The sequence below is a fragment of the Lissotriton vulgaris genome, chromosome 7, assembly GCF_964263255.1.
Source record: "Lissotriton vulgaris chromosome 7, aLisVul1.2, whole genome shotgun sequence".
In the NCBI taxonomy this organism is placed as follows: Eukaryota; Metazoa; Chordata; class Amphibia; order Caudata; family Salamandridae; genus Lissotriton; species Lissotriton vulgaris.
Window position 1 is genome coordinate 1,372,229,504 of NC_141695.1, and position 27,111 is coordinate 1,372,256,614.

The 27,111-nt window shown below is 45.1% G+C and overlaps 1 protein-coding gene across 2 annotated transcripts in view; it reads right to left on the reverse strand.

Annotated features, from left to right (window-relative positions):
• Positions 1 to 27,111, reverse strand: part of LOC147703735 (programmed cell death 1 ligand 1-like) — a 286,137-nt gene that overhangs the window by 134,432 nt on the left and 124,594 nt on the right. For both annotated transcript variants that reach the window (XM_086932071.1, XM_086932072.1), the window contains exons 6-7: positions 21,527 to 21,622; positions 20,504 to 20,795 (exon numbers count right to left, since the gene is read on the reverse strand). In XM_086932071.1, coding sequence (XP_086788197.1) covers positions 20,504 to 20,795; positions 21,527 to 21,622 — 388 coding nt within the window. The remainder of the gene's footprint in view (positions 1 to 20,503; positions 20,796 to 21,526; positions 21,623 to 27,111) is intronic.

Here is a 27,111-nt window from a genome sequence, read left to right on the forward strand (position 1 = left end):
TTCACCATTTCCAAGTGGAGATTTCCACCAAGGTGTAGACTGACATGCTGTCCCATCCTTAAATGAGAGGGTGGTGCTGCCACACACTGAAATGAGGTTGTGTAATGTAATACATGTAATGTAAGGTAGATTCATAGAGTGCTGATTGTCACCTGTGAGGGTATCCAGGCCCTGAATAGGTGAGAGTAGGCATGTGTAAGGCTGGGCCTGAGTATAGGCAGTCTTAATGGTCCCACAAGAAGTCTAATTGGCAAGCCAAATCTTCAGCTTCTTGTGGAATTCAAGAAGTAAGGACCAGGCTCTGGTGTGTTCGGGGAGATCATTCCAGGATTTTGTGGCTTGGTAGAATGATCGACAGCCTTTTGGATGGGAAGCCAGTGGAGCTTACTGAGGAGTGGTGTGGTTTGGGACCAGCAAGTGGGGTTGCAAATGAGTCTGGCAGCAGCATTTTGGATGGTTTGAAGTCTGCAAAGAAAATGGGTTGGAATGCCAACGGTGACTGCGTTGCTGTAGTCTAATCTACTTGTGAATAGGGTCTGCGTTATGGTATGTCTGGTGTCTAGTGGGAGCCACTTTAAGATTTTACCTAACATACAGAGGATGTGAAAGCATGCTGATAAGATAATGTTCGCTTGAGCTTAAGGAGTTAGGTCCCGGGACATGAGGAGGGCTGGACCCTTTTTCAAAATGAATTTATATAACTTGCTCTCCTCACAATTCTTTGTTGCTCAATGATTTGAAGCACATAACTCAGGTCTACTACTGAATATGTGGGTTTATTTAGTTTCACCCTTTGCTTTTCAATTTCAAAGTACAAAAAACTTTTATGTTTGAAAAAAACACATCACATGTAACACTTAATGAAAAATATACAACATACACAGTTATCAACACTTACAATACATCAAAAAAATGAATGGACAAAATTACAACACATATATGCACATTTGTTTACAAATAGCAGCGATTTTTTAGAATCATCAAGTTCAAACTGCCAAAAAACGATACTTCTATTTACTTATAAATCAATGAAGGACAAGAATGTTTTTTATAAAGAAGGCCAACTGAACAAAAATTTAAATGATTCCCATAATCGCAATTAGTCCTGTTTCTTTATGGGGGCCTTCTAGATGCCGACGCGTTTCGAACCCGTTGATTAAATTAACGGGATCTCGTCAGGGCTTTGTCACTTCAATATATTATCGTTCTGTGCACAAAAGAAAAAGAGAACAACACCTTAGTTTTGTTGCTCTCACCCATTTAAAAACACTCGACCTGTGTGTTTTAGAACAAAAGTTCTATACCTGTGGTTTATGTCTGGCCGGGTTCAGGTGGGTTCAACACCCTTCTTGTTTAACTTCTGTTTTGGAACCCTAAGGAATAATTTTGTATTGGAATTAAGGTTTGAAAGTCAAGGGGTGACTAGTGGTCTCATTGGTTAGTTAGCGATGCTTAAAAAGTGGTACCTTATTCGAGCACCGCTGCCCCTTTAGAGTGTGTCCTCTTTCCGATTCATTTTTCATATCATATTTGTCTCAGGCTTATGCTCCCTGTGTGCAGAAAAATCGAATTCTTTGTCACAACAGCGTTCCCTCCCATTGTCATACTATTAAGGGAAGGGTTCATAAAAAACAAACTACCTTAGAGGGGCGTCCCTCGGCAGGCGTGAGTTTTTCTTCCTTGTACGTTGCCGTATGCCTTGGGTCTGTTAAAAGGAAGGGAGAGCAGGTTGAGTGCATCTGCTCAGCGCTCGTGGTATAATTGTGCTACTAGGCGGACCGCCCGTCTTTACTCCTACCTCTAGTCACGGACAGGGGTTCAGGATATCTGGTGGTCTGCAGCGCGTCTGTTGCTGTCTGCTTCCGTGTTGTTGCCGGCGTTTAGTGAGAAACGACCATCTGATGGTCGGCGTCATGCGTTATTATCGGTGACGCGGCCCAGGCATTGTGGGATATGTAGTTCCTCATCGTTCTGGGGCCATTGTTCATAGAGATTGCCTTATGAGTGGGAGTCTATTTAGACAACACTGTGGCGGTGGATCGCGTGGAGCACTATTTTGGGGGGAGTTTTAAGAAGGGGTTAGAGCCTAGAGACTTCTGACAGTGTGTTCAGCCCACCTTGGGCGCTGTTAAATTTAAGAATCAGATAAGCTTCTTTTGTTAAGAGGACATTTTCAATATCTGGGGGACATTTCGACTGATTGATGCTATACAATACTGACCATTTAAAATCAGTTTCTCGATGGTTAGCCTCTGTGAAATGCTGTACCATGGGCGCATTGGGGACCTTGTTTTTGAGTCTAGATCGATGCTGGGTGATACGGGTATTTACCTGTTGGGTAGTTTTCCCGATGTAGATTTTATCACACGGGCATACAATGACATAAACAACATTCTTTGTCCGACAATTAGAAAAACCTACATTCTTCCATTTAATTTTCTTGTGGTTGAATTCAGTGCCTTCGATCGTGGTATCACATGAGGCACAGTTACCACATTTGTGATGACCGGATATGGGTTTCAATCCCCATTGGGAGAGGAGGTCACTTTTGGGTTTTTGGATTCGCACATCAGCACGAACTAGTTGCTGACCTAGGCTTTGGTTCTTTTTATATGCAAATATTGGCCTCGGGAAGGGGCATTCCAGTTCCTCGAGGAGGTGCCAATTTTTAAGGACCATCTGTCGGATTTTGTGCGTGTCTGGGCCATATGTGGTCACGCATACCATCTTTTCAAGCTCTGATTTGTGCTTATCCTGCGTTAATAAGCATTCCCGGGGTGTGTATCGTGCCCGTTTGTATGAATGCTTAAGAAGTTTTTTGGGGTAACCTCTGTTTGTCATCTCTCCACAGAAGGTATGGGCATGTTGGTCATATTCTGCTATTTCTGAGCAGTTTCTCCTTATCCTAAGGAGTTGTCCATAGGGAAGATTTGCTCTGAGATTTCTGGGGTGGTCACTACTATGGTGTAGGATTGTGTTCTTGTCGGTCTTTTTCTTATAGAGGGACGCTTTGAGGCTTCCTTCGTCATTAGAGATTTCCACATCGAGAAACGTCATTTTGCTCGTACTATGTTCAATAGAGAATTTTATGTCCTGGTGTCTGCTGTTTAGCCATTCGTGGAATGCCATCAATTCGGTGTGGCTCCCCTGCCACAGGAGCCACACGTCATCTATGTATCGCAACCACTGTTTGATGTGTGACTTAAACGGGTTGTTGTTATCCACGAATCTGCGTTCATATTCTGCCATGTACAGAACTGCCATTTCAGGCGCATATGGACATCCCATAGCCGTGCCTTTGACTTGGACGAAGAACTGGTCATTAAAGCGGAAATAATTTTTCTTTAATGTCAGTTCGGCTAGTTGGAGGATAAATGATGTAGGGACCCGATGGGGTCTCTCTCTGGTGTCAAGGTACAATTCTATCACCTCCAACGCCTCGTCTTGGGGTATCTGTGTATAGAGGGACGTGACGTCCATGGTCACCATGATCTCACTCTTGTCGTTGAATTCTGTTCCCTCTACTTTAACCAGAAAGTCGGTAGTGTCTTTGAGGTACGACTTCACATTGCTGACAAAAGGCTTAAGGAAAAAATCTATGTATTTAGAGACTGGTTCTAGGCACGAGTCGCACCCAGAAACAATTGGCCTGCCTGGTGGGTCATTTAATCTCTTATGTATTTTACGTAAAAAATACAAGATTGGTGTTCGTGGATATTTCTTAACCAGGAAGTCTGCCTCCTTGGTTCCCACGAAGCCGTTGTCAACGCCTGTTTGCACTAGATCTTTTATTGCCCCTTGTATTTGTTTTACAGGGTCTTCATGGAGTAATCTATACCAGACCTGATTGTTTACCTGTGTGGAGCCCTCAATTAGATATTTGTCTCGAGGCCAGATCACCACTGCCCCGCCTTTATCGGCCGGTTTGATGACCACGGTCGAATCATTTCTCAATGCCTTCAGTGCTAATTGTTGACCTTTGCTTATATTTTGTTTGACATATTTTTGGGTCCTCTCGAGCTTGTTAAGGGAGGATAGCAAGACTTGCTCGAAGACATGAATCTGTTTGGGAATATTGTGGTTTGGGCAGAAGGTGGATTTGTTTCTGAGCCCAGTTGTTTCCATATCATTTTGAGATAAGATAATGTTGACATAGTACTTCATGGTGCGATTGGTGTCCCGGATAAGGACTAGGTTCCTAGTGTGGTCAGTTGGGGTGGGTGTAGGTCCGGGTTCGGCAGACTCCAAGGGGAGTCCAAAGGTGAGCTCTTATTCCCGAAGATCAGCACTTCAGTGTTGTTGGTATTTAGCTTGATGCAGTTCTCCTTCATCCAATTGGCCATGCTGGTCATGGATAGTTTGAAGTTTGTCTTAGTGATGACAGCGTATTCTGAGAGGGTAAAAATGAGCTGGATGTCATCAGAGTAGATGATGTTGATTCCAGGGGGTAAGCCAGAGGAGTCATGTATATGTTGAAAAGTGTGGGGCTCAGTGATGATCCCTGAGGAACTCCACAGATGAGGTCCTTGGGTTCTGAACTGAACTACACTAGCCAGACTCATTGTGCTCTTCCGGAGATGAAGGAAGCTACTCATTTGAGTACAGGTCCTTGAATTCCTACTGTGTGTATTCTGGCAATGAGTGTGTGGCAGGAGATGGTGTCAAAAGCAGCAAAGAGTTAGATGAGGATGAGGTTGGCGATCTGTCCTTAGTTGAAGATGGTGTGAATGTCGTCAGTGGCAGCGATGAGAGCTGTTTCGGTGGTGTAGTTGTTTTGGAATCCTGATTGCGAGTCTGCCAAAAGTTTGTAGCATTTAAGTGGTCAGAGAGTTGTCTGTTAATGGTCTTTTCTATGACTTTGGCTGGGAAGGGGAGTGGCAAGATGGGTCGGTAGTTGTTCAGTGCGTCAAGGTCGGCTGAGGGTTTTTAGAGCAAGGCAGTGACTTTTGTCTGTTTCCAGCTGGGAAGGTGACTGTCTTGAGGGAGGTGTTGATGAGGAAAGTGACTGCTTCGCTGATCATGGTTCTTCCCAGGTTGTAGATATGTGAGTTCAGAGGTCTGTGGGCAACCCAGAGTGCACTGTCTTTATCATGGTTGCAGTGTTCTGAATGAATAGAGGGTTTCATGATGTCAGTTGATAGTCTTTGCTGATAAGGTTAGCATGCTGGAAAGCTCAAAGGGGGTTGGCTGGGTTTTAAAGTTGCTGTAAATGTTTGTGATTTTTCAGTGGAAGAAGTTGGAGTGTTTGTTGCAGAGTTAATGTGTATGGGTGATGGTGTTGGTTGCAGCTGTTGGGTTGGTGAATTCCTTGTTGATGACGAAAAGTTCCTTGCCGTTGTCGGAGCTAGATTCGATTCTCAGAATCAGACCTTTTTCTTGGTCTCTTTCACTTGATATGATAGTGTCTGAGTGCAGTCTTGTAGGTGTTTTTTTGTGATGCTTCCTTGAGTGGTTATCCATTTTCTTTAGAGTTGTTTGCAAACTCTCTTGGACTCTCTGAGGTCAGCATTGTACCAGCTAGCTTATTTGTTGGATCTTTTGGGTTTAGTGTTTTTCAGGGGTGCCAGGGTATTGGTGCAGGAGGTGATTCTGTTGTTGAAGTTGTTTGTGTCACTGATGAGGTCATTGGTGTGGTTTGGGTAGTATAGCTGGAGGGAGTTTTACACATTCTGTTTCTTTAACTTTCCTCCAGTAGCGGCTTGGGGTGTTGCTAGACTCCATAGGGGTGGTCCTGTTATGGGAAAGTGGGTGATGGGGTGGTGAGTCCATGTGAGTGGATTGATGTTTTTAATTTTAAACTTGTCACTGGAGGAGAAGATGGGGTCCAGGTACGTCCAGCAATGTGGGTAGGGCCTTGTACGAGTTAGGTGAGGCTGATGATCTGTAGACTTTTAAGCAAGTCTGTGGAGTTTGAGTCCATTGTGTTGTTGAGATCGACTAGGAGTGTGAAGTATGTGTACCCATGGGAGGGGTGCAGTGAGGTTGGTGAGGAGGTTGCTGAAGCGTGTGCCAGGTCCTGGGAGCTGTTAGGCTTTGATAGATGGTTTACAGTCTGTCTTAAGCTTGAAGTGCATGTGTTCCATAAAAGTGGCTTCTTGGTCAGTGTAAGAAGTACACTTGATGGTGTCTCTGTGGATTATGGAGAGCCCTCCTCTTGGTTTATGGGTTCAGTTCTGGTACAGGATTTTCTATGTAGTAGGGATGGTTGAAACAATGTCCAGAGCTGATGTGGGGTTGAGACAGGTTTTGGTGAAGAAGAGGAAGAGGAGGTTCTGTGTGCTGGAGTCGACTGAATTGTTGAATGTTCTACTGTTTATAATTTGTCTCTCCAACAAAAAATATTGTAGCTTAGTCTTCACTAGCTTGTCTTTCCATGCGCTGTTTGGAATTAACTACCTGCGTGAGCTTGAGTTCTGCCAAAGAAAAAGCCTCCGACAGTGCCCTAATTTTCATATTTCCTAATTTATAAAGATTGGCCTGATAAGCAACAATCCCCCCGCATAGTCACCTGGAATGCCTCCCACACATTTTCAATATAAAAGATTTGTTTATTCTCATAACACAAACTAGTCTGAGCATTCATTTGTTCAACAAAGGACTCTACCTCTAAAAATGCTCTTTTTAAGGACCAATGATTGGGGAAGACCGTTTTCTCAGAAAAAGTAATATATAGACTAATAGCAGCATGATCTGATAAATAATTTGAAGTGATCGAAGGAGAAAATATCAACAGATCTTTAGAAGTAAAGAAATATTAGAGGTAGAGCAGAAACAGGAAGAATAAAAAGTATAACTCTTACATGATGGATAAAGAACTCTCCAAGGATCTAACAAACTAAGTTCCTCCTTAAGCCTCTGCATCGCTCTAGCAAGTTTGGGTTTACGTTGGAGAGATGCCAGCCGGCTTATATCTACCTCTGTCTTTTGTGCAAAATTAACATCGCCACCAATTAAATACTTTATTAGGAAAGCTCACCAAATTAAGTGACAAGTCACATAGTGGCTGACGGTCATATGTGGTTGGGCCATAAAATGACCCCAGGGAATACTTTTCGCTATTAATTTGAATTCCTACCACTGTGATCTACCGGATGGATCGGAAACCCCCTGTCCTTTTCCACCCACAAAATTCCTACTTGTAAGGAGTGCAACACCGCTGAGAAAAGCAGATGCAGAGGAATGAACCACAAGTTGGATATGGGCTCCATTTTACTGATAATATCTTAGATTTTTTTTAAATGAGTCTCATGTAGAACAAAACAAGTGTTGTTATCTGCTCAACAAGCCAATAGATAACTGCCCTGCATTTGCATGGGTTATTCAGCCCATTAACATTCACAGAAACAATCTTGCAACTGAAATCAAATATAAAACTAGTCATAATCTAACCTACACCTAAAACACTTTGCCACTTTCTTACCATCCACGGGGTCTACTTGGTTAAATTGCTTTGACCAGCTCCTGCAAAAAAACATTTTCTCCCCCAACATACTTGCCCCAGCCCTAATTTGGAGCTGTTATGCCAGCCCTCAGCCCCAAACTCATACCTCACTAGCACCCCAAAAAACCCAAACCCATCTCCACCAACCCTCACCCTCCCACGGAGACTCTAAGTTGCCCAGTCACAGTGCCTCTACTTTCCACCTTCCGATTCAGTGCCTGCACCTTCCTGAGGCCCCAATTAGCTGGTGCCACTCCCCTTTAACTAGGTGCTGCACTTGCTTTTTCTCTTACATGAAAACATTTTGAATGATTGGAAATCACAGCACAATTATAGCCTTTTCATATTGCAAAACAGCCCCGATTAACTCCTCCCCCAGAGCCCTTCACTGCTTCACCTAAATTCATCAGCCTCAAATAAATTCATGGAGCCAACTTCTGAGGACCCTACAGTTTACCCTTAGTAGTTTCTAAGACTGCATTTCAGACAAATACTTTTGTCGTCTCAATGTAATTCAAAACCTTAAATGTTCCCTAAACAGACCTTTCAATCTAGCAGGCTGCAGAAGCCTGCTTGACCCCCTGTCACTTGAAAAGCAGAGATCATCTGCCTAAACTCCTTATGGCTTTTAGAGGTCTCAAACAACATATTAGGAAAGACCTGCACATTTTACCCATCTCTCATCTTAGCTTCTCTTTACTTAATCACAGTATTAAGCACCTTCTCCCGGATTCGATATTCCCTGAAATTCACCAGCATTGTATAGGGCGTTCCCGCATATGCCAAAAAGTCAGATCATCTGTAAATCCTTGCAGCATGTGAGTATGAATCAAATCATCGACTAATTCATTAGCAGGAACAGCCTCTAATTCCTCCCATTCTGGTATCCTCGCAAATCTAAAATTAGCCCTTCTTGCTCTGTTTTCATGATCCTCCAGCTGTTTCACAGAGCAAAGTTCTTTTTTACGAATAGTGTTGGTTTTCAGCAATTCACTTTGAGTATTTTCAAGATCTGAAATCTTTTTTGACATTGCCTCCATTTGTCCCGCAAATTTCTCAAAACCCTTCTCCATTTTGCCATCCTAGTATCTAGTGTCTGAGCAAGTAAATCTTGGGATGTCTTAACCGCCTGAATTTTCTTCATGACTTACAGGGAGCTTTTGGGCCCCTTTCCCACCATCAAAGCTAGGACGAGTCACTATAATTTCAATGCTATTTTTCCCTAGGCTTATATACAAACTCAAGAATGACTCCTTTTAAGATCCTTCAACTTCATCTGATTTCTTCCTAAAATGGTGCTCCTTTGCATGGAACAGTCGTACACTCAGTGTGGCAAAGAACAAGTGCATCAAATCCTTGTTTAATAGCAACCTGAGCAGGGCCGACGTGCAAACCTATTATCAAGGCTCCCAGTTAATACTTGTATTAATTAATGATTGGTTGTTCATCTATGGCTGAGACCCTGCTTATGCAGCTTAGCTCTGGGCCAATGGGAGCATACTCTAAATAAACGTCCTATACATGGGTAATGCACCCTCTGCCTCACCACCTGCTGCCACCACAATGATCTGTGAATTGAAAGATGTGTTGAGAACCACTGACAGGTCTGGGCGCCTCACGATGTGGGCCCCTCTATGATTGGGCACATCTTTGAAGTTAGCCTAGTCCCGTCTGGGTTTCCAGGGTGGGATGCCATTGTGAAGAATCCAGGTAAGGAAGGGACGTGGTACACAGAGGAAATTATATTTAAGGTAGTTTATTAACTAAGGAAAGATAACAAGCACAGGAGCCCACGCCAACCGCCGCACTGGTATACTCGGAATCCCCTAGACCGAGGGTTCCAAGTTCCAGGTGCATGCAGTGAACACGAGCACTAACACGAGGATACCACACATCCTCCTTCCTAGAAAAAGAATAATACAACAGCAAGAATAAATAATTAAAACACAGTAAATAAAAGTTACACATTACATTTTGATAAGATAGAATTATTTACCAACATTGTAGTCTTTGAACCAAGAAGGAGGCTTTCTTAGCCGAGGATAACTCTTGTTGAGAGAAGGAACGGGGACAGACTGGGGCGCAGATACAGTTGTAGTGGAATGCCCAGTATAGGGAAAAGGAGAGATTCCAGACCTGTTATGGGATAGACCACCAGTAGATGGAGATGACCTTACACACAGAGAAGGAACTTTAACAACCTTGGAAAGACTCCAAACATTTCCGTCCGACAACTCCACGACCTGTCTTCCCACTCTGACAACTAGCATGGGATCAGAGAAATGTGACTCCCCAGATCTAATGAAACCAGACTTTCTCACACGTACCCAATCTCTAACCTTGCACGGATTGCTGACACTAGCACAAACCAAGGGAGAATCAAGTTTCTTGTATTTGCCATTAATAAGATCTCTCATCCACAGTTGGCTCATGTTACAAACACCCTTTCTCCCCCGCATTTTTTCAAAAGGAGACAAATCACCATCAAACCTAGGAGTGTTTCTATAACTCCATAAAAGTTTCTTAACAGCATCGTAGCAATTTTCACCGTTACACACAGCCAGTTGTAAACCTTCCTTAAGGACCCTGATCCACCTTTCTACCATGCCGTTACCTTGAGGATAATATACAGAAGAACGTTTGTGCAATATTCCATGATTGCAACAAAAAGACTTCATCTCAATAGAGGTGAATTGCGTACCATTATCGGATAGAATGGAAGTAGGGAAACCTTCTTTTTCAAAAATCGAATTTAGAAAATCGATGATGACTCTAGAAGACACATGGGGAACAAATTTCACCTCAGGCCAATTTGAGAATTGATCTATCAAAACAATTGCATAGACAGGACTACGACCAAAGCTCATTGGACCAGCAATGTCTAAAGAGACACACTCCCAGGGCCTGGAAGGCCTAGAAACAGAATCATGTTGATATTTCACAACTTTTTGAGACTTGTCACTCACACAACACTCAACACAAGACCTTACCTTTCTTTCAACAAATCTGTCAACGCCTGGCCACCAAAATTCACTCCTTATTCTCCTTTTCATACTGGACATGCCAGGGTGACCCTCATGAGTCATGTCCAAAATCGTATCTCTTAAACCTTGAGGAACAACTAAAAGTAGACCTCTCAACAAAGTTTCACCTTGGATAAATAATTCTTGAGCAACATGGAAATAAGGCAAAACACTTGGAGACAAATTTGTTTTGGAATGCCAACCATTTTTAACAAAAGACAAAACATCTAAGTAATCACGATCATCACCACAAGCAACTATCCATTCATCTTCTTTGATACATCCATTGGACACCTCACAAATTGATACAACCTTATCAGGATCATCATCTGGAGCAACATGATTGTCATCTTCCACAGGCAACCTTGAGAGAAAGTCAGCTAGAACATTTTTCGCACCAGGAATGTATTCAACTAGGAAATGAAAATCTTGTAATTTATACTGCCATCTCGCAATCCTGGAAGTAGCCTTACCACAACCTTTAGTTGTGAAAAGATCTACAAGGGGACGATGATCAGAGCGTACAACAAAATCTGTGCCGTACACGTACTTGTGAAAATATTCAATCCCCCACCAACAAGTCAAGGTTTCTTTCTCTAAGGTAGAATACTTTGTCTCAGCACCACGTAGCGGTCTTGATGCAAAAGCAATAGTAACAAAACCACTTTTTTGCTTCTGCATCAACACCGCACCAATGCCAACATTGCTTGCATCAGTGAAAATGAACGCAATTGGTGTCAAAAGGGGATAAAGCTGGAGCAGAAATAATGCATTTTTTAACAAACTTAAATTGATCTTTACAATTGATATCCCAAATAAATTGCTGTTGATTTTTCATCAACTTCCTTAAGTGAGAGGTTTTGTCAGCAAAAGAAGGAATGAATTTGGCATAATATTCGGCTAATCCTAGAAAGGACCTGAGCTGATCTTTGTTGGCAGGTTCAGGTGCATTCTCAATAGCTTTGATTAAACTCATCTTGGGAGAAATGCCCTTCTTGCTGATGGAATGGCCTAAGTAATCTACAAAATCCCTGCCGAATTTACATTTTTCTTTGGTGAGAGTAAGACCATTGTCTTGTAAAATTGACAAAACCTTAAATAAGATTTCATAATGTTCACAATCATCTTTGCCAAAAACCAAGATGTCGTCTTGAAAGTATAGAACATTAGATACGTTTTTGAACATGTTATGCATGACACGCTGGAACACGGAGGAAGCAGACACTAAGCCAAAAGGCATCCTTTTATACCTGTATGCACCCCCAGTGGTTATAAAAGACGTAAGATGTTTACTATCATCGTGGAGGGCTAACTGAGGATATGCATTAGATAAATCCAACGTAGTGAAAACAGATGCATCCTTAAGTTTAGAGAACATCTCTCCAATATTTGGGAGAGGATGTCTATCAACCCACACGTTGGAATTTAGGTCCCGCATATCAACACAAAGTCGAATCTTCCCATTCGGTTTGTGGACAACGACCACAGGTGAAAGCCACTCAGAAGATTCAATTTCTTCAATTACATTAAGGTCACACAATCTCTGAAGTTCTTTTTTAACAGATTCTCTTAAAGCCAAGGGAATGTTGCATACTTTATGTACCTTAGGAATTGCATTATGTTTCAAAATGATCTTATGCTTAAATTGTTTTAGAAAACCTAAGTTAGAAGAGAAGACTTGAGGAAAGAGTGTTTCCCATTTGTTACTAGAAGGCACATCAATAGAATTGACAAAATCCGAATACCCAAGAACTTGATCCGGATGATTGGGATCAAGCTTCATCATCAATTCTCTTTGTTGTGGCCAACCCAACAAACATGAACCATCTTTAGCCACATAGACTTTAGCTGAAACAGATTTGCCCTTAAACGATAGAGTAGAGCAAAAATACCCAAACACCTCAATTGGTTTTTTACCATAACCCAGCAGTCTAATGTCAGACGGAAACAAGGAGGTTACATCAGGAAATTCTTTCATCATAACATCGTTACCAATTAAAGTGTATTTTGCACCAGAGTCCGCCATGACTTTTATAGATTTGGAACCAATCTGTAGCATACAGAAAGGTGAATCTTTCTTTTCTTCTCCAATTTCATACACAATGCAAATATCATCATAGTCATCATCATCACTGTCCACGGCTTGGACAACCGAGTATCTGGTGCGTCTAGAATCTGACGAAAAACTTTTAGATTTGTTGCGACTTTTGCACATTCTTGCAAAATGGCCTCTAGATTTACAATAGTTGCAGAACTGTCCGATTGCAGGACATCTTTTATCAGTTGCAACATGGCCAGGAAAACCACACTTGAAACATACCACTTCTTTCTTAAAGCCTCGATTCATAGAAGAAGAAAACGTCGGTTTATTGGAAACAGATTCCGTTTGTTTCTTTCTGACGGCTTGAACTTCCGAAACGTTGGATTTTTCTATAGAAGATTCTTTTGGCTTCTTATCGGGCAACTCTTTGATGCCTAATTTCATCTCTTCAAAACGATGTGCAATGTCAAGAGCTTTGGAAAGAGACAAATCTTTTGCATCAAGTAATTTTTCTTGGAGTTTCACATCAGAAACATTATGTACTAGTTGGTCTCTCACCATCTGATCATGGAATTGTTGGTAATTGCATTTGGCAGCAAGGATTCTTAAATCTTTTACAAAGGAATCGATGGGTTCAATGGGCAGTTGTTGTCTACTAAGAAATTTATGACGTGCCACAACTTCATTGACTTTTTTGATACATTGTTTGTCAAGCTGCATAATGGCGTTTTCATAAACATCAGTTTCTTCTTCGGAGGAATTGTCCAAAGTCAGAGGAGGAAGGTGAGAAAGAACTTGTCTTCCTTCAGCGCCAAGTGAATGTTTAAGGATGGTGAGTTTACGTTTATCTGTATAATTCTCACCACCAATGGCTTCTAGATATGCTTCAAAGCCTTCACGCCATTGTTTCCACTCAAAAGGTGGTTCACCTGGGCTTGCCAAAAATGGAGGAGGAGCATTGAAACTCTCCATAATAATAAACAAAGGATAATAACATTTGTAGAATAATTGTGATAAGGTACTTGGTTTAGATAAAATGATTATCTTTGCAGCGACTATTATGATGTCATAAACAACTGTGGCAGCAATTTGATTATAAAGTCTCTGACAAAGTCAATTCCTTCAAAATTGTATTAGAGAAAGAAGTTCATTATGACGCAGACACAGTCCTTTGTTGAGTAGACTAGAAACCTCTTTGAAATAGCCCTTTGTGATGTCATAAAGACGAGTGACGCTTTGGAAATCTGGCAGCTCAAGAATGTGCTTGTGCTGTCACTGCCCGCTGGTTCTAATTAGAATATTGAGCGCGCGCCTGTGCGCATGCGTCAATTCGCGCGTTTTAACTAGGATTCTGAGCGCGCGTCTGTGCGCATGCGCTAACTCGCGCAAAAGGAAACGAAAGCGTCTTCAGAAAAATGAAGAAAAAAGGACAAAAGTCTCACCGCTTGACAAGATGGAGCGGGATTTTCACAAATGCACAAAGCAGCCGATGATGAAGTTTCCGAAAGGTTCGTGGCGGAGATTCAATCTTCCACTCTCGCAACGGTAATCTTGGTCCAGAGGTCCCGGGGCTGTAGGCTCCCGAATCGCGTAGGTTCACTTCTCCCTCGTCGCCAGTGAAGAATCCAGGTAAGGAAGGGACGTGGAACACGGAGGAAATTATATTTAAGGTAGTTTATTAACTAAGGAAAGATAACATGCACAGGAGCCCACGCCAACCGCCGCACTGGTATACTCGGAATCCCCTAGACCGAGGGTTCCAAGTTCCAGGTGCATGCAGTGAACACGAGCACTAACACGAGGATATTACACATTGGCATCTCTAAGTTGGGAGATATAGTAACATAAGGCACTGTCCATTCATTCACAGACCTCCTCTCAGAATTTAGTCTACATTAGTTTTCTTAGATACCTACTTCTCGTACATACCCTCTCCCTGTGTCTAAGACTCTAAACACTATACCCCGATTTATCCCACTCAAGGTTAAACTGTAGATGGGTGAAGATATAAAATGTCAATACTATATCGTTTACTGGTAGTTAATAACCCCTGACTCTTTCCTGCAGCCTAAGTGAGATATGAGAATCGAATTTGGGTTGCCTTGAAGAAGAGAAATGGTAGGAAGGCCCTGATGCCCCAGAGGGAGATGGGGATATCATTACAATTCAGATTGATCTAATTTAAGTACGTGCACCATGTCTGGTTTGCACAGAAGATACATTGGAGGTTCAAATGGGGGGGCCACTACTCTGCGCCTGGGACGTACAGACTGGGAAGGCAATTTGTTTCCCAACATAGTTTTGCCCAGTGATACAGACCCTTTGGCAGAGGCTGTCATGGGCATTGGGCATGGCAGTTGGACCTCACTCCAAAACTGGCCCTACTAAGTATCCTATTAGACTCAGACAAACATGCACTATTGAAAATTTGTTTCAAAAATGCGAAATGAGATATATTGCACAAATATCAGGCTGCAGAACCCCCAGACATAGGAATCTGGGTTTCAGCCCTAAATCACGGTATGGCCCTTGAAATACATCTCTATCAAGCCTGAAGGCACCTTCAGAAACACCACACATTTGGGATAGTGTTGTGAAAAGGGAAAGGGCCAATTTGATAGCACTCCAGGGGAAGGAGATTAGAAAAACACTGTTGATATATGAGGCCAGTAATTGCTAAACACTTTACGTGCTTACTTCTTCAACAACATAATTAACACCACATTTTTGCTTCATCTTGAACAGTCAATTGTGCTGCCTCTGGTTTATATTGAAAATTACAATAAAATGTATTGTAAGAAATGATCACAAATGAAAAGAGCAGAATTTATTTCAATTCTATGGAAGTTTACCTAGGGACAGAGATTTCAGTTCCACTGAATTTTGCCAGGAATGGGTAAGGGTGAATTATACACATCTAACTGCTTGTGAAATGTGTTGTCAACAAATTTAAAATAGATACAAAATGAAATGCAAATTTATTTTTCTTCAGTATTATTTTGTGTGCTTGAGCGTACAAAAACAATATGAATTGGCAAAGCTAATGAATCTGGCGTTTGGTGAGTCTTGTTTTGTCACGTTTTTGCAAAACGTTATTGATTGGAAAGCTGCTGGGCCCTCATCAAATCTAAACAAACAAGCATTTACAATGCAATGGTCTCGGCATTGTTAAAGTTAGAGCTATTGGCATTGCTCATGACATCATTTTTATATATGTTTTTGTTTTTAAAACATATAAATAAATGGCATTGTCATTTACAATGACAATGCAAGACCTATTGCATTTGCACCCACACACAAAGCCACACACACACACATACAGAGCCACCCCCACAGAGCCACCCTCACACAGACCCACCTACACACACACACACACACAGAGCCACCCTCACACAGACCCACCTACACACACACAGAGCCACCCTCACACAGACCCACCTACAAAACAAGGTAAAGGCAAAGGCTGGCCACTTTTTTTTAGCAATGAAACAGAGGTGTACAACCTTATGTGCTTTGAGATCCTACTCACAGAAGCCAGAGAAAAAGACCTGGATCTGTGAGGCAACAGTCAGTACAGTGCCTCATGGGGTGGAAGCACCTGGAGTCTTATGAGACATGAAGCTTTTTCACACCTTTCAATGTAAACCTCTTATAGGCTCTTACAAGGTGCGGCTCAGAATATGGATCTACCGACAACCTGTGTTATAATTCAATGAACAACAACTCTGTGAAAAGTGAAATGAATATCCTTTGATGCCGAAATAAGCCTCCTGTGCTAGTTTTGAGAAAGGGACTGGAATTGGAATGTTACATTTGCTTTGTCAGCATCCACAGATGACTCTGCTGCCTTGAAGCTGCAAATCAAGGCAATACAATCAAAAGCATTAAGAGTAGCATTTAATATTTCATCCGTCAGCTTGTATCTCCATCTCCAGCATCTTCCTGAATTATAAAGAGTTCTTTTAGCTTTGGTACTTCTGAGGAAACTACCTGCTTTGCAGTTTGTCTTTTAGTACAGAGTGTATGTGATGTGAGTATACGGACAAGTACAGAATTCAGCCAATCATATTGGTTTTCACAGCTAGATGGGACACTGGAAACGTAGACTGTACAGAAATGCAAGTCTGTAAATTAGAAGCCTGCATTCAAAGGGGGATAAGTCATCATGGCCTGAGAATGCACTTTGTCCAATAAAGGGAGCGCAGTATAGTAATCGGACCTTTCCTCTCCCTGGGCGTTGGTGCTCAGGCTGCGCTGCTGTGGGACTTTGGTTGGACTGTTCTGACTGGGCTCATCGGTCTCTTCCCCTTGTCTTACGGTAGGGCAGTTCCAACAGGGACATTGCAGACTATGCTTCCTTTACCTAATACAGTGCAGCAACCGTTCTCATGCTGTGTAAGTTTTTCCTCTGGGGCTGACTTTTTGAAAGGAAGTTTCTTTAATCCTTGCAGTGCCTGACTTGCCTGTCATGCAGAATGTTGTTGGTAGGGAGGGGTTAAGCTGTAGTCAGTCACTACGCTGTGCTGGCTACGATAGCTCTCCTGAGGCTGTTGGCCTTTAATTGAGAAGTGCTCCCTTTTCCCGGGCGCAGTAACCAACTGTGGCCACTAGGTGGCACTGCAGTGCAATTGTTTGTCCCGTTCGCAGCAGTCTTGGCTGAAGCCCGGAATCGCTCTGGGGTGTAGATGCAGGTGCGGGGCTGCTTGCAAGGCTGAGGCGGCTCTAGTCCTCACTGGATGCTCTTCATGCTCAGGGCTGCCTCACAGGATATTCACAGGTAAATGGTGTAGCTGCTGCAACATTGGAGGCCATGCAGTCTGCCTCATAGTGCGGCCCGTTTCTCTCTCTACCGGCCATATTTAATTTAGTGCCAGGCAGATAGGGCTGCTCCTGCCGGTTCTACTTGTGCTGTGTGAAAATCAATAGGGGCGCAGTAGCCACTTCATAACGGCCAGGGCCATTCGCACAGGCCCCTGTGTCCTCGTTGGTGCTTTGTTTTCAGGGTGCGGTGCAAGCCTGCGACCGCTAGGTGATGCTGCCCTCGGGTCTTCTCTCCAACGGCCGCGGCGCTCTCGCCTTGCACCAGCGGGCCTGGAAGGTTGTTGAGTGTGAGCGCTGCTGGGCTTTCCTCGATTTCGGTGCTGGCACCTCTTTGCTGGGGCAGTTGTCGGTATGCACAGCAGCTTTCAGTAGCAGGTATGGGGGCATTGACCCGCTCACCACGTAGCCTTCACTTTCCCTGGGGCGCACATGGGGCAGGAGCTGTGTGGCGCGAAGTTCCCTAGCGGGATAGGTGCAGGGGGGCGCAGTGTCCGTCTATGAGTTAGTTGTGCGCCACCCACGTTGCGGCCGTGGGCCTATCCGCTCGCCGCATGCTGGGCACTCGCTTGTGGTGCGGAAGGGAGTCCATTGGGGGTGCAAAGCGCACTGTCCAGCAAGTTGCACCTTCTCTTCCCACGACGGTTTCCACAGCGGTGTGGGACACGGGTCTGCGATTCGCTTCCAGGGACATTGGCTTACTTGACGAGATGGGGCTCGTAATTTCTTTCAGCGCTGGGCATGCGGTGCAGCGGCCTCCGGACGTTTGGGGCTGGTGCAGGCTTAGTCCACCTGGGTGGGGGGCGGGGGGCAGGGAGATGCTACTTGCTTTGATATGCTTATGAGGAGAGCGAAGGTAAACTTTGGCCTGAGTAAAGTTTCGTTTCTTAAAGGCAATGTATGTGTTTTTTTTAGTATAACAAAACAAAACACTACTTCTAAATAAGAAAGAAATTAAATTAAATTGTTCTTTGGCGTATGAAACGAAAATTGTGCTTCTAATGAGGTAATCGTAATGCATGTGTGTACGCCCAACAATGTCTACAATAATATCAATTCTTATTGTTTACCCATACTGTCTGTGCTTCTATTCTCTGTTTGTACATCATTTTCGATCATGCCATGAAACACGCTGCGACACAGAAACTGAAAGTTGCACGTTTACTCTAAACGCGCATTGCAAGAAACTTGCAACAAAGTCAATTCAGCGCTCGTACTTGTGCGCGTGACAGTTTCAAATCGCCTCCAAGGCGATGCGCGCGGCCAGGATTGTCTCCTGGAAAGCAGACACGGCAACAAAAGGTTCTCGGCGAGAACGAGCTTCCGCATGCTTAGCTGAGACCTAAAACACAATGGCTAAAGGCAAAAGTTTTTTGTTCTCAAAAGGACACATTACCATGGTACCATAGTGAACTCAGCACTGAAGGGAACTACCTTGTGTGTGGATGTGTTCCTTGTGAAAAGACAGTATGCCGTAACTCCTAGTGAAGTCAGTCAATGGCTGAAGTAGGATAACATTGCCCCATGTTGCATGCTAGAGTGGGTGGAAGAGAAATGTGAATGCCACAATCATACACTAAAGCGTGAAGTCTGGCTGAAAACCCCAGTAAGAAACTGTTATAGATACTTTAAAATAAATCTAAATGTATAGGCTAACAAGGACCTAAAAAGTAATTGGTCTAGCATGTCAAGGAAGAAGGGAAGAAAGTAAAGAAAGAAGAAAATGAAGGAAGGAAGAAGGGTAAAAAGGAAGGAAAGAAGGGAGCTAAGTGGAAGGAAGGAAGGAAAGGAGGCAAATAGGGAAGAAAGGAAGGAAAGAAGACAAAAAAGAAGAAAGGATTAAGTAAATAAAAAGAAGGAAAGAAAAAGGGAGAAAAGGCATGGAAGGATGAAGAAAAGTGGGAAGAAAGAAAGAACAAAAAGGAATATTAAAAGAAAGAAGGCAAAGGGAATGAAAGAAGGAAAGACAGAATATAAAAAAATAAGGAAAGAAAGAAATGCAGTAAACAAGATAGAAAATATGAAAGAAAGAAGGCAAAAAGAAATTAGGCAAGTAGCAAAAAGGCAAAAAAGAAAGGAACAGAACTTAAAAAATAAAGTAGAAAAGATATAAGGCATGGAAGAAAGAAAGAAAGAAAGAAAGAAAGAAAGAAAGAAAAAAAAGAAATAATGAATGAATGAAAGGCAAAAGAGAAAGAAAGAAAGAGAACGAAAGAAAGAAAAAAGAAAGAAAAAGAAAGAAAGAAAGAGGAAAATAGGCAAAAATGAAAGAAGGAAATAAAGAATAAATAAAAGGCAGAAGAGAAAGAAGGAATGAAAAAGAAGGAAAGGAGGAAAGAAAGAAAGAAATGGGAAAGGAGGGAAAGAAATAAAAGGAAACAATCAAACAGAAAGAGGGAAAAAATGTAAAAAAGAAAGAAAGAAACATGAAAAGAAAAAGGGAAGAAGGCAGCAAAGAAAAAAGAAGGAAAAGAAAGGAAGAAGGAAAAAAGAAAGAAAAGAAAAATAATGAAAAAGACAAAAAGGAAAGTAATAAGGAAAGGAAATGAAAGAATTAAAGAAAAAAGGAAAGAAAGATGATGGAAAGGAGGGGTCACAGTATAAAATAATGGATACTAAAACTCAAATTACACTCAACCTATGTTTAGATAAAACTGCTACAAGTGTGCTGCAAAGTAAACACCTCGACGTTTGATTTTCTTTCTGAGCAAAGTTTATCAAAGAACCATAAGTGAAACCGAGTTCAGGAACACAATATAGTACTGAGCAGCTGACCACTTTAAAAGACATTTACAACAGCTTTGGAAGGAGACAGAAACTGATGAAGCTGGAATGTGCCCTGTACTCACTTCAAATACATCCTACTATCATACCAGGCAACACTGGCACCAAAGGGAACTCCCTTTGTGCGGATGTGCACCTTCTGAAACAGCAAAACACAATCACCGAAAGTGAAGTTAACCAGAGGCTTGCATAAGCTGACCCATTGCCCCATGTTGTACGCTGAAGTGGGCAGAAGCAACATGGGAAAGACACAACGACAAACCAATGGGTGAAGAGAGGTGGCTGAAAGCCCAGTTAAGTATGAATATTATTCATGTTAATTAATCAAAACAAAAGGTCTTGGCTAATGCAAGACCAATAAATGCTTCCTCAAGAAGGGAGAATATAATGTTTTACCTGTATACAAATGCAAATCTCTTCTTCTTAGTCCTCTCAAAATCACTATAGCTTGTCTCCAGTCGAGTGAGGTAGCTGTGTGTGAACTCAAAGTCCAAATCCACAGAGATTGAGAGACCGCTACGCATTTTCATGGTGTGAAGAGGCCTCTGCAGAGGGTCAGCATCTCCAGAGAGGCAATCAGGACTTTTATGGCTTTCAAATAGGAGAAGTAGCTTCTCTGTGTGGAGTGGCAATCCCAGCAAAACAATCTCCACTCCAGCGCCAACGTCGTTCTTCACAATCTTCCAGTCTGGAAGGTAGAAATAGGAGGTACAGATGAGAACACTGACACAAGATGGCAGCAACCACACTTCTGCCAAAGCCCTTCCATTCTCGGTCACTCCTCCCTGCCACTGAATTAAGACAAAAGAACTACTCAGCTTCCCACCGAAAATGTGTTGAAGGGGCACAAAAAATGTATTAAGTTCCTCTAAGAGGCTCTGGGCTGAGTAGGGGCACCCTCCCTCAGTTATGCCCCTGATATTCCAGTCCCGGAACTCACACAGAACTCTAGAAACAAGCATCAATCCTGATTATGCAGCTGACTCTGGTAGTGCAGTGATCCACCCACTGCAGGGCTGATCCAAATCCATTCTCATCCAGTGCATCACATGCTGTTCCACTTCTAGGATGAACAAAGCAATACCAAAGGGGATCATGGATGGAGCGTTTAAACAAATCAAACACTCACCCCCAGTCAACTAGTCCAGGGAAGACATGGCTTGGCAGTTCGGGCTGGACTGTTCCCATGAGGCACAGGGTCAGACTGATTTGCATATGGCCATTTCTGAACTGGGGTGGTGGAGTGAGCTAATGAATGATTAAACCCAGATCAGTTGACTAGGGGTGAGTGTTTGATTTGCTCAAACGCTCCGTCCATCATCCCCTTTGGTATCGCCAGTTCTAGGGTGCAGACCCCTCATATTCAGTGTGTCATGCTCCTTTACTCACCCTTTGAGGTGGTCTAACTGGTCCCCTTACCATTCGAGTCACACAAGAGCAACTTGCACATTTCCTCCTCCTGGCCTGTCTTTGGGTCCAAGCATCTCCAACCAAGGGGGGAGCGGCGTCTTTTCTCTGAAACAGATAAGAAGAGCTTAGGTCATGCTGATCGATACACACCCAACAGCCACTACCTGGAGTTCTCTATGTTCTTGGGCAGTCCATGGCAGTTAGTATGCTCGCTGGAAAGAAGTGGAGCATCTTCGTGGGAGTACAGGGTCAATCAATTCAAAATGTGTCAGTAAAGGTAAGTGTTTGGCCGCTCAAGGCAATTCCAGAAAGTGTGGAAATGTTTGTCTTTGGCTGTGGTTGAGAGTGTGGCAAGGAGGGTAATTACAGACTCCTCTGTGGATGTAATGGAATCAGCACAGTGTGGCCCAGCTCACTGTCATTCTTCTATAGTGTACCTTGTGTGGACACTATTTGGCTCTGCAAATTGTGAAATTCACTGCTATGATGGAGATAATCGATAAACCTGTCTTTGCAACTGAGCCTGTAAACTAGATTACATTTTTTCAAATTAAGGCAGGGATGTTCTAGGTGTTGGAGAGGTTGGAAAGGAAAACATTCACTTTTCTGAGGGCAGCAAAAATCGATACACTGGCCGTACTTAGAGTAGAGCCAATAAAAGGCGTTACTTACCATCGCCCACAAATAACCTTCTACCTGCATGTCACACTCTTCACTGCAGGAGGATCAATTAACATCAGTAGAGTCATCTTTTACTCTAAATTCCAAAAGCACGTAATTACATCCTTTCCTGCCTAGCACAAAGAACATTGATTCCCTAACCTGAAAACATTAGCCTGACGCTGAGTATGCTCTCCTTCCAAAAGGCATTAGTCATACACCCTATCAAGAATCCCATGTGATTGTTTTGGGAAAAATCACACTCTGTGCCACTTGTTTCCCCCCATTTTGTCTGACCTTTCTGCCCTTTCCTGTGACCTTTGTGCCTCTGTGCCACTCGTTTCCCCCCCTTTTTTCTGACCTTTCTGCCCTTTCTTGGGACTTTTCTGCCCTCTGTGCCACTTGTTTCCCCCCGTTTTTTGTGACCTTTCTGCCCTTTCTTGGGACCTTTCTGCCCTCTGTGCCACTTGTTTCCCCCCGTTTTTTGTGACCTTTCTGCCCTTTCTTAGGACCTTTCTGCCCTCTGTGCCACTTGTTTCCCCCCGTTTTTTGTGACCTTTCTGCCCTTTCTTGGGACCTTTTTGCCTCTGTGCCACTCGTTTCCCCCTGTATATTTGTGACCTTTTGCCTTTTTTGTGACCTTTCTGCCTTCTGTGCCACTCGTTTCGCCCTCAATTGTTGTGACTGCATTTTCATTGTTGTGTCTGTGACTGCTGTTTTCTGTCTCCCCCGCTGCCTGTACACGGTCTGTGCCCGTTCTCTCCCTCTGTTCCCCTCGCTGCCCCCGTGTCTCTCTGCCTGGTTTCCCTTCTGCTCCCCTCGCTGCCCCCGTGTCTCTCGGCCCAGTTTTTCTTTCTGCTCCCCTCGCGGCCCCCGTGTCTATCTGCCCGTTTTTGACTTCTGTTGCTTAGCTGCCCCTGCATTTCTGTGACCTTTCTGTCTTCTGTGCCACTCGTTTCCCCCTGTTTTTTGTGGCCTTTCTGCCCTTTCTTGTGACCTTTTGCCCTCTGTACCACTCGTTTCCCCCTATTTTACTGTGACCTTTTTGCCCCTTGTGACCTTTTGCCGTCTGTGCCACTCGTTTCCCCCTGTACTCTTGTGACCTTTTTGCTCTTTTTGTGACCTTTCTGCCCTCTGTGCCACTCGTTTCACCTTCAATTGTTGTGCCCTTTTGCCTTCTCTTTCCTTCGTCGCCCCTCACCGCCCCCGCCGCTGCGTCCCCTCCGGCTCCGCCCCCCTGACTGCCCATTTGCTGCCCCGCCTCCCGCCTCCCAGCTGCTCCACACTCCCACCTCCCCATACATGCCGGCCGCTGCGCCGTCGTGCCGCTGGCGCGTGGAAAGCCTGTCTGCGCCCGTCCGCACCTGGACCGTGCCCAGCGCCAGAACCCCTGGCCCCCGCACCCGCCATGACAACCGCCGCCACTACAACGTCAGCACACTCTCAACCCCGGACGGACCCACAACTGCTTCAAGGCAGCCTCGAAATGCACACACGGTCCCTTCACCTGCCGGAACTACAGCTACACCAGCCACAGAGCCGACGTACCACCGGCCAAGAAAGACCTCAACCACCTCTGATGCATACTACTGAACACCTGCTCCACACGCAAACACGCCGTCGAGCTCTGGGACCTGCTCAACACAACCTCCCCGGATGTTGCCTTCCAGACAGAGACCTGGTTGAACAACTCCTCTTCACCTGACATCGCCATAGCCATCCCAGACGGCTGCAAGATCATCCCCAGAGACCGCACCAACGGAGTCGGAGGAGGAATCGCCATCGTCCACAAGAACAGCATCAGGGTCTCGACTAGCATCGAAGACGCGCTCAGCACCGCCGAGCGCATGCATTTCCAGATCCACACAGACCCCAACTCCACCCTCAGAGGCACCCTCGTCTACCGACCCCCCGCCCCAGTTCAGCGACTCTATCGCCGACTTCATCAGCACGCACGCCCTGACCTCCACCAACGACATCCTCCTCGGGGAACTGAACTTTCACCTTGAGAACAACAACAATAACAACTCCACTACCCTGATCGATAACCTCGCCAACCTCGGACTGAGACAACTCGTCACAACGCCCACCCACTCTGCCGGCCACACGCTCAACTCCGTCTTCTCCTCAAGCCCGCACATCTCCGTCAGACACAACCGAACTCCTCTGGACCGACCACCGCTGCATCCACTTCACCTTCCAGAAACCCACTACACACCACCGCACCCAACAGATCCCCCACCACCGCTGGAGCAAAATCACCAAAGAAGACCAACTACATGCAAACCTCGCTCTCAGCCCACCCACTGAACCCTCCAACATCAACATCACTGCCCACAACCTCAGACGCTGGATCGAGGACTGCGCCAACACCCTCGCCCCACTGAAGAACCCCCCCCCCCCGAGACACCAGCAAGAGAGCCAGCTGGTTCACTGCATAACTCCTAGATTCCAAGCAAGCCTGCCGGAAACTAGAGAAGAAATGGCACGGTGAACAAACTCCGGACAGCCACGCAGCACACAAGGATGCCGTCCGCAACCACTACCACCTCATCAGGGCTGCCAAGAAGACCTCCTTCAAAGACCGCCTCGACTACAACGCACACAACAACAAGGAGCTCTTCAACATCATGAAGGAACTCTCCAACCCCAGCTCCAACACCAACGACATCCTGGTGTCGCAAGCCCTGTGCGACTCCCTCGTCACCTTCGTCTACCGCAGCAGAGATCCACGACAGCTTCAACACCCAGACAGCCCCAACAGACAGCAACATAACAGACGCTCTGAACAGCATCAACCACTTCCCCTTGCTAGAGTGGACCAGCCTGATCGTCGATGACACCATCAAGACCATGAGCACAATACACTCCGGCTCTCCGTCAGACCCATTCCTGCACCATATCTTCAACAAAGCAAGCAGCTCCATCGCACCCCACCTACACAATGTCATCAATCTCTCCCTTGAGACTGCGACCTTCCCAGAGAGCTGGAAACACGCTGAGATCAACGCCCTACTCAAAAAACCCAAGGCAGACCCAAGAGACCTCAAGAACTTCCGACCCATCTCTCTGCTCCCCTTCCCGGCCAAGGTCATGAAGAAAATCGTTAACAGACAGCTAACCCGATACCTCGAAGAGAACAGAATCCTGGACCCTTCCCAGTCAGGGTTCCGCAACAACCACAGCACCGAGACCGCCCTCATCGCCGCCACCGATGACATCAGGAACCTGCTTGACAACGGGGAGACTGCAGCACTCATCCTCCTAGACCTCTCCGCTGCCTTCGACACCGTCTGCTACCGCACACTATGCGCACGCCTCCACGCCGCAGAGATCCAAGACAAGGCTCTGGAATGAACCACCTCCTTCCTCTCCGGCAGAACCCAGAGCGTCCGCCTCCTCCCGTTCTGTTCCGAAGCCTCCGAGATCATCTGCGGCGTACCCCAAGGATCCTCCCTCAGCCCGACACTGTTCAACATTTACATGGCCCCGCTTGCACACGTCGCCCAACAGCACGACCTCAACATATTCTCCTACGCTGACGACACTCAACTGATCCTCTTCCTCACCAAGGACCCCATCACCGCCAAAGCCAACCTCCGTGAAGGAATGAACGCCGTCACCGACTGGATGAAGATCAGCCGTCTGAAGCTGAACTCAGACAAGACGGAGGTCCTCATCCTCGGCTCCAACCCGTCAGCCTGGGACGACTCCTGGTGGCCAACGGCACTGGGGGCAGCCCCGACCCCCACCGACCATGCACACAACCTGGGAATCATCCTCAACTCAACGCTCTCAATGACCAAGCAAGCCAACGCTATCTCCTCCTCCTGCTTCAACACCCTCTGCATGCTCCGCAAGATCTACTGATGGATCCCGACAGATACAAGAAAGACAGTCACCCAGGCCCTTGTCAGCAGCAGACTCGACTACGGAAACGCCCTCTACGTGTGAGCCCCGACCAAGCTCATCAATCGACTACAACGCATCCAAACGCCTCGGCACAACTGATCCTCGATGTACCACGACACAGCCACATCACCCCCCACTTGAGAATCTTGCACTGGCTCCCCGTCAACAAGAGGATATCCTTCAAGCTCCTCATCCACACACACAAGGCACTCCACAAGACCAGCCCAGCCTACCTCAACAGATTACTCTCCTTCTACACCCCCAACCGCCAGCTACACACCGCCGACCTCTCACTCGCCACCGTCCCGTGCATCCGAAGAACAACCACCGGCGGGAGATCCTTCCCCCACCTCGCCGCCAAGACATGGAACACCCTCCCACTGAGCCTACGACAGACCCAAGACCTGCTTACCTTCAGGAGGACACTAAAGACCTGGCTGTTCGATCAGTAGCTGCCCCCAGCTCCCCACCACCCCAGCGCCTTGAGACCCTCGCGGGTATGTAGTGCGCTTAACAAATGATTGATTGATTGAAGACTGATTTGGATATGGCTGGTCAAAACTGGAATGGCATGGTGAGCAAAAAAAAGATGATTTAGAGCCAGATCGCTGTACTGGGGTGAATGGATGACACCGTTCTGCATTCTGTCCTTCAATTGTTCTTTTTGCATTAGTCACCCCGAGTGGGACGGGTATGCCCAGACGTGGGTCCTGTGCTCTCCATGCCACTGGAGTCAAGTTACCCTCGCTGATGAGGAGTGAAACCCCAAAACCAGTCCCAGGATACTTGTTTCCAGTCCAGGGAGGACCTGGCCTGGAAGTTCGAGTTGGACTGTTCCCATGGGAGCAGGGTCAAGACTGACTTGCATATGGCTGGGTTTAAACTGCAATGGCATGGGGAGCAAAAAACGATGGATTTAGGCTCAGATCTGTTGGGTGAATGTTTGACATTGTTCAATATTCTGTCCAACAATTGTTCTTTTTGCACTTCTCTATTTTTGGCATGTCCGAGTTTTTGATGTG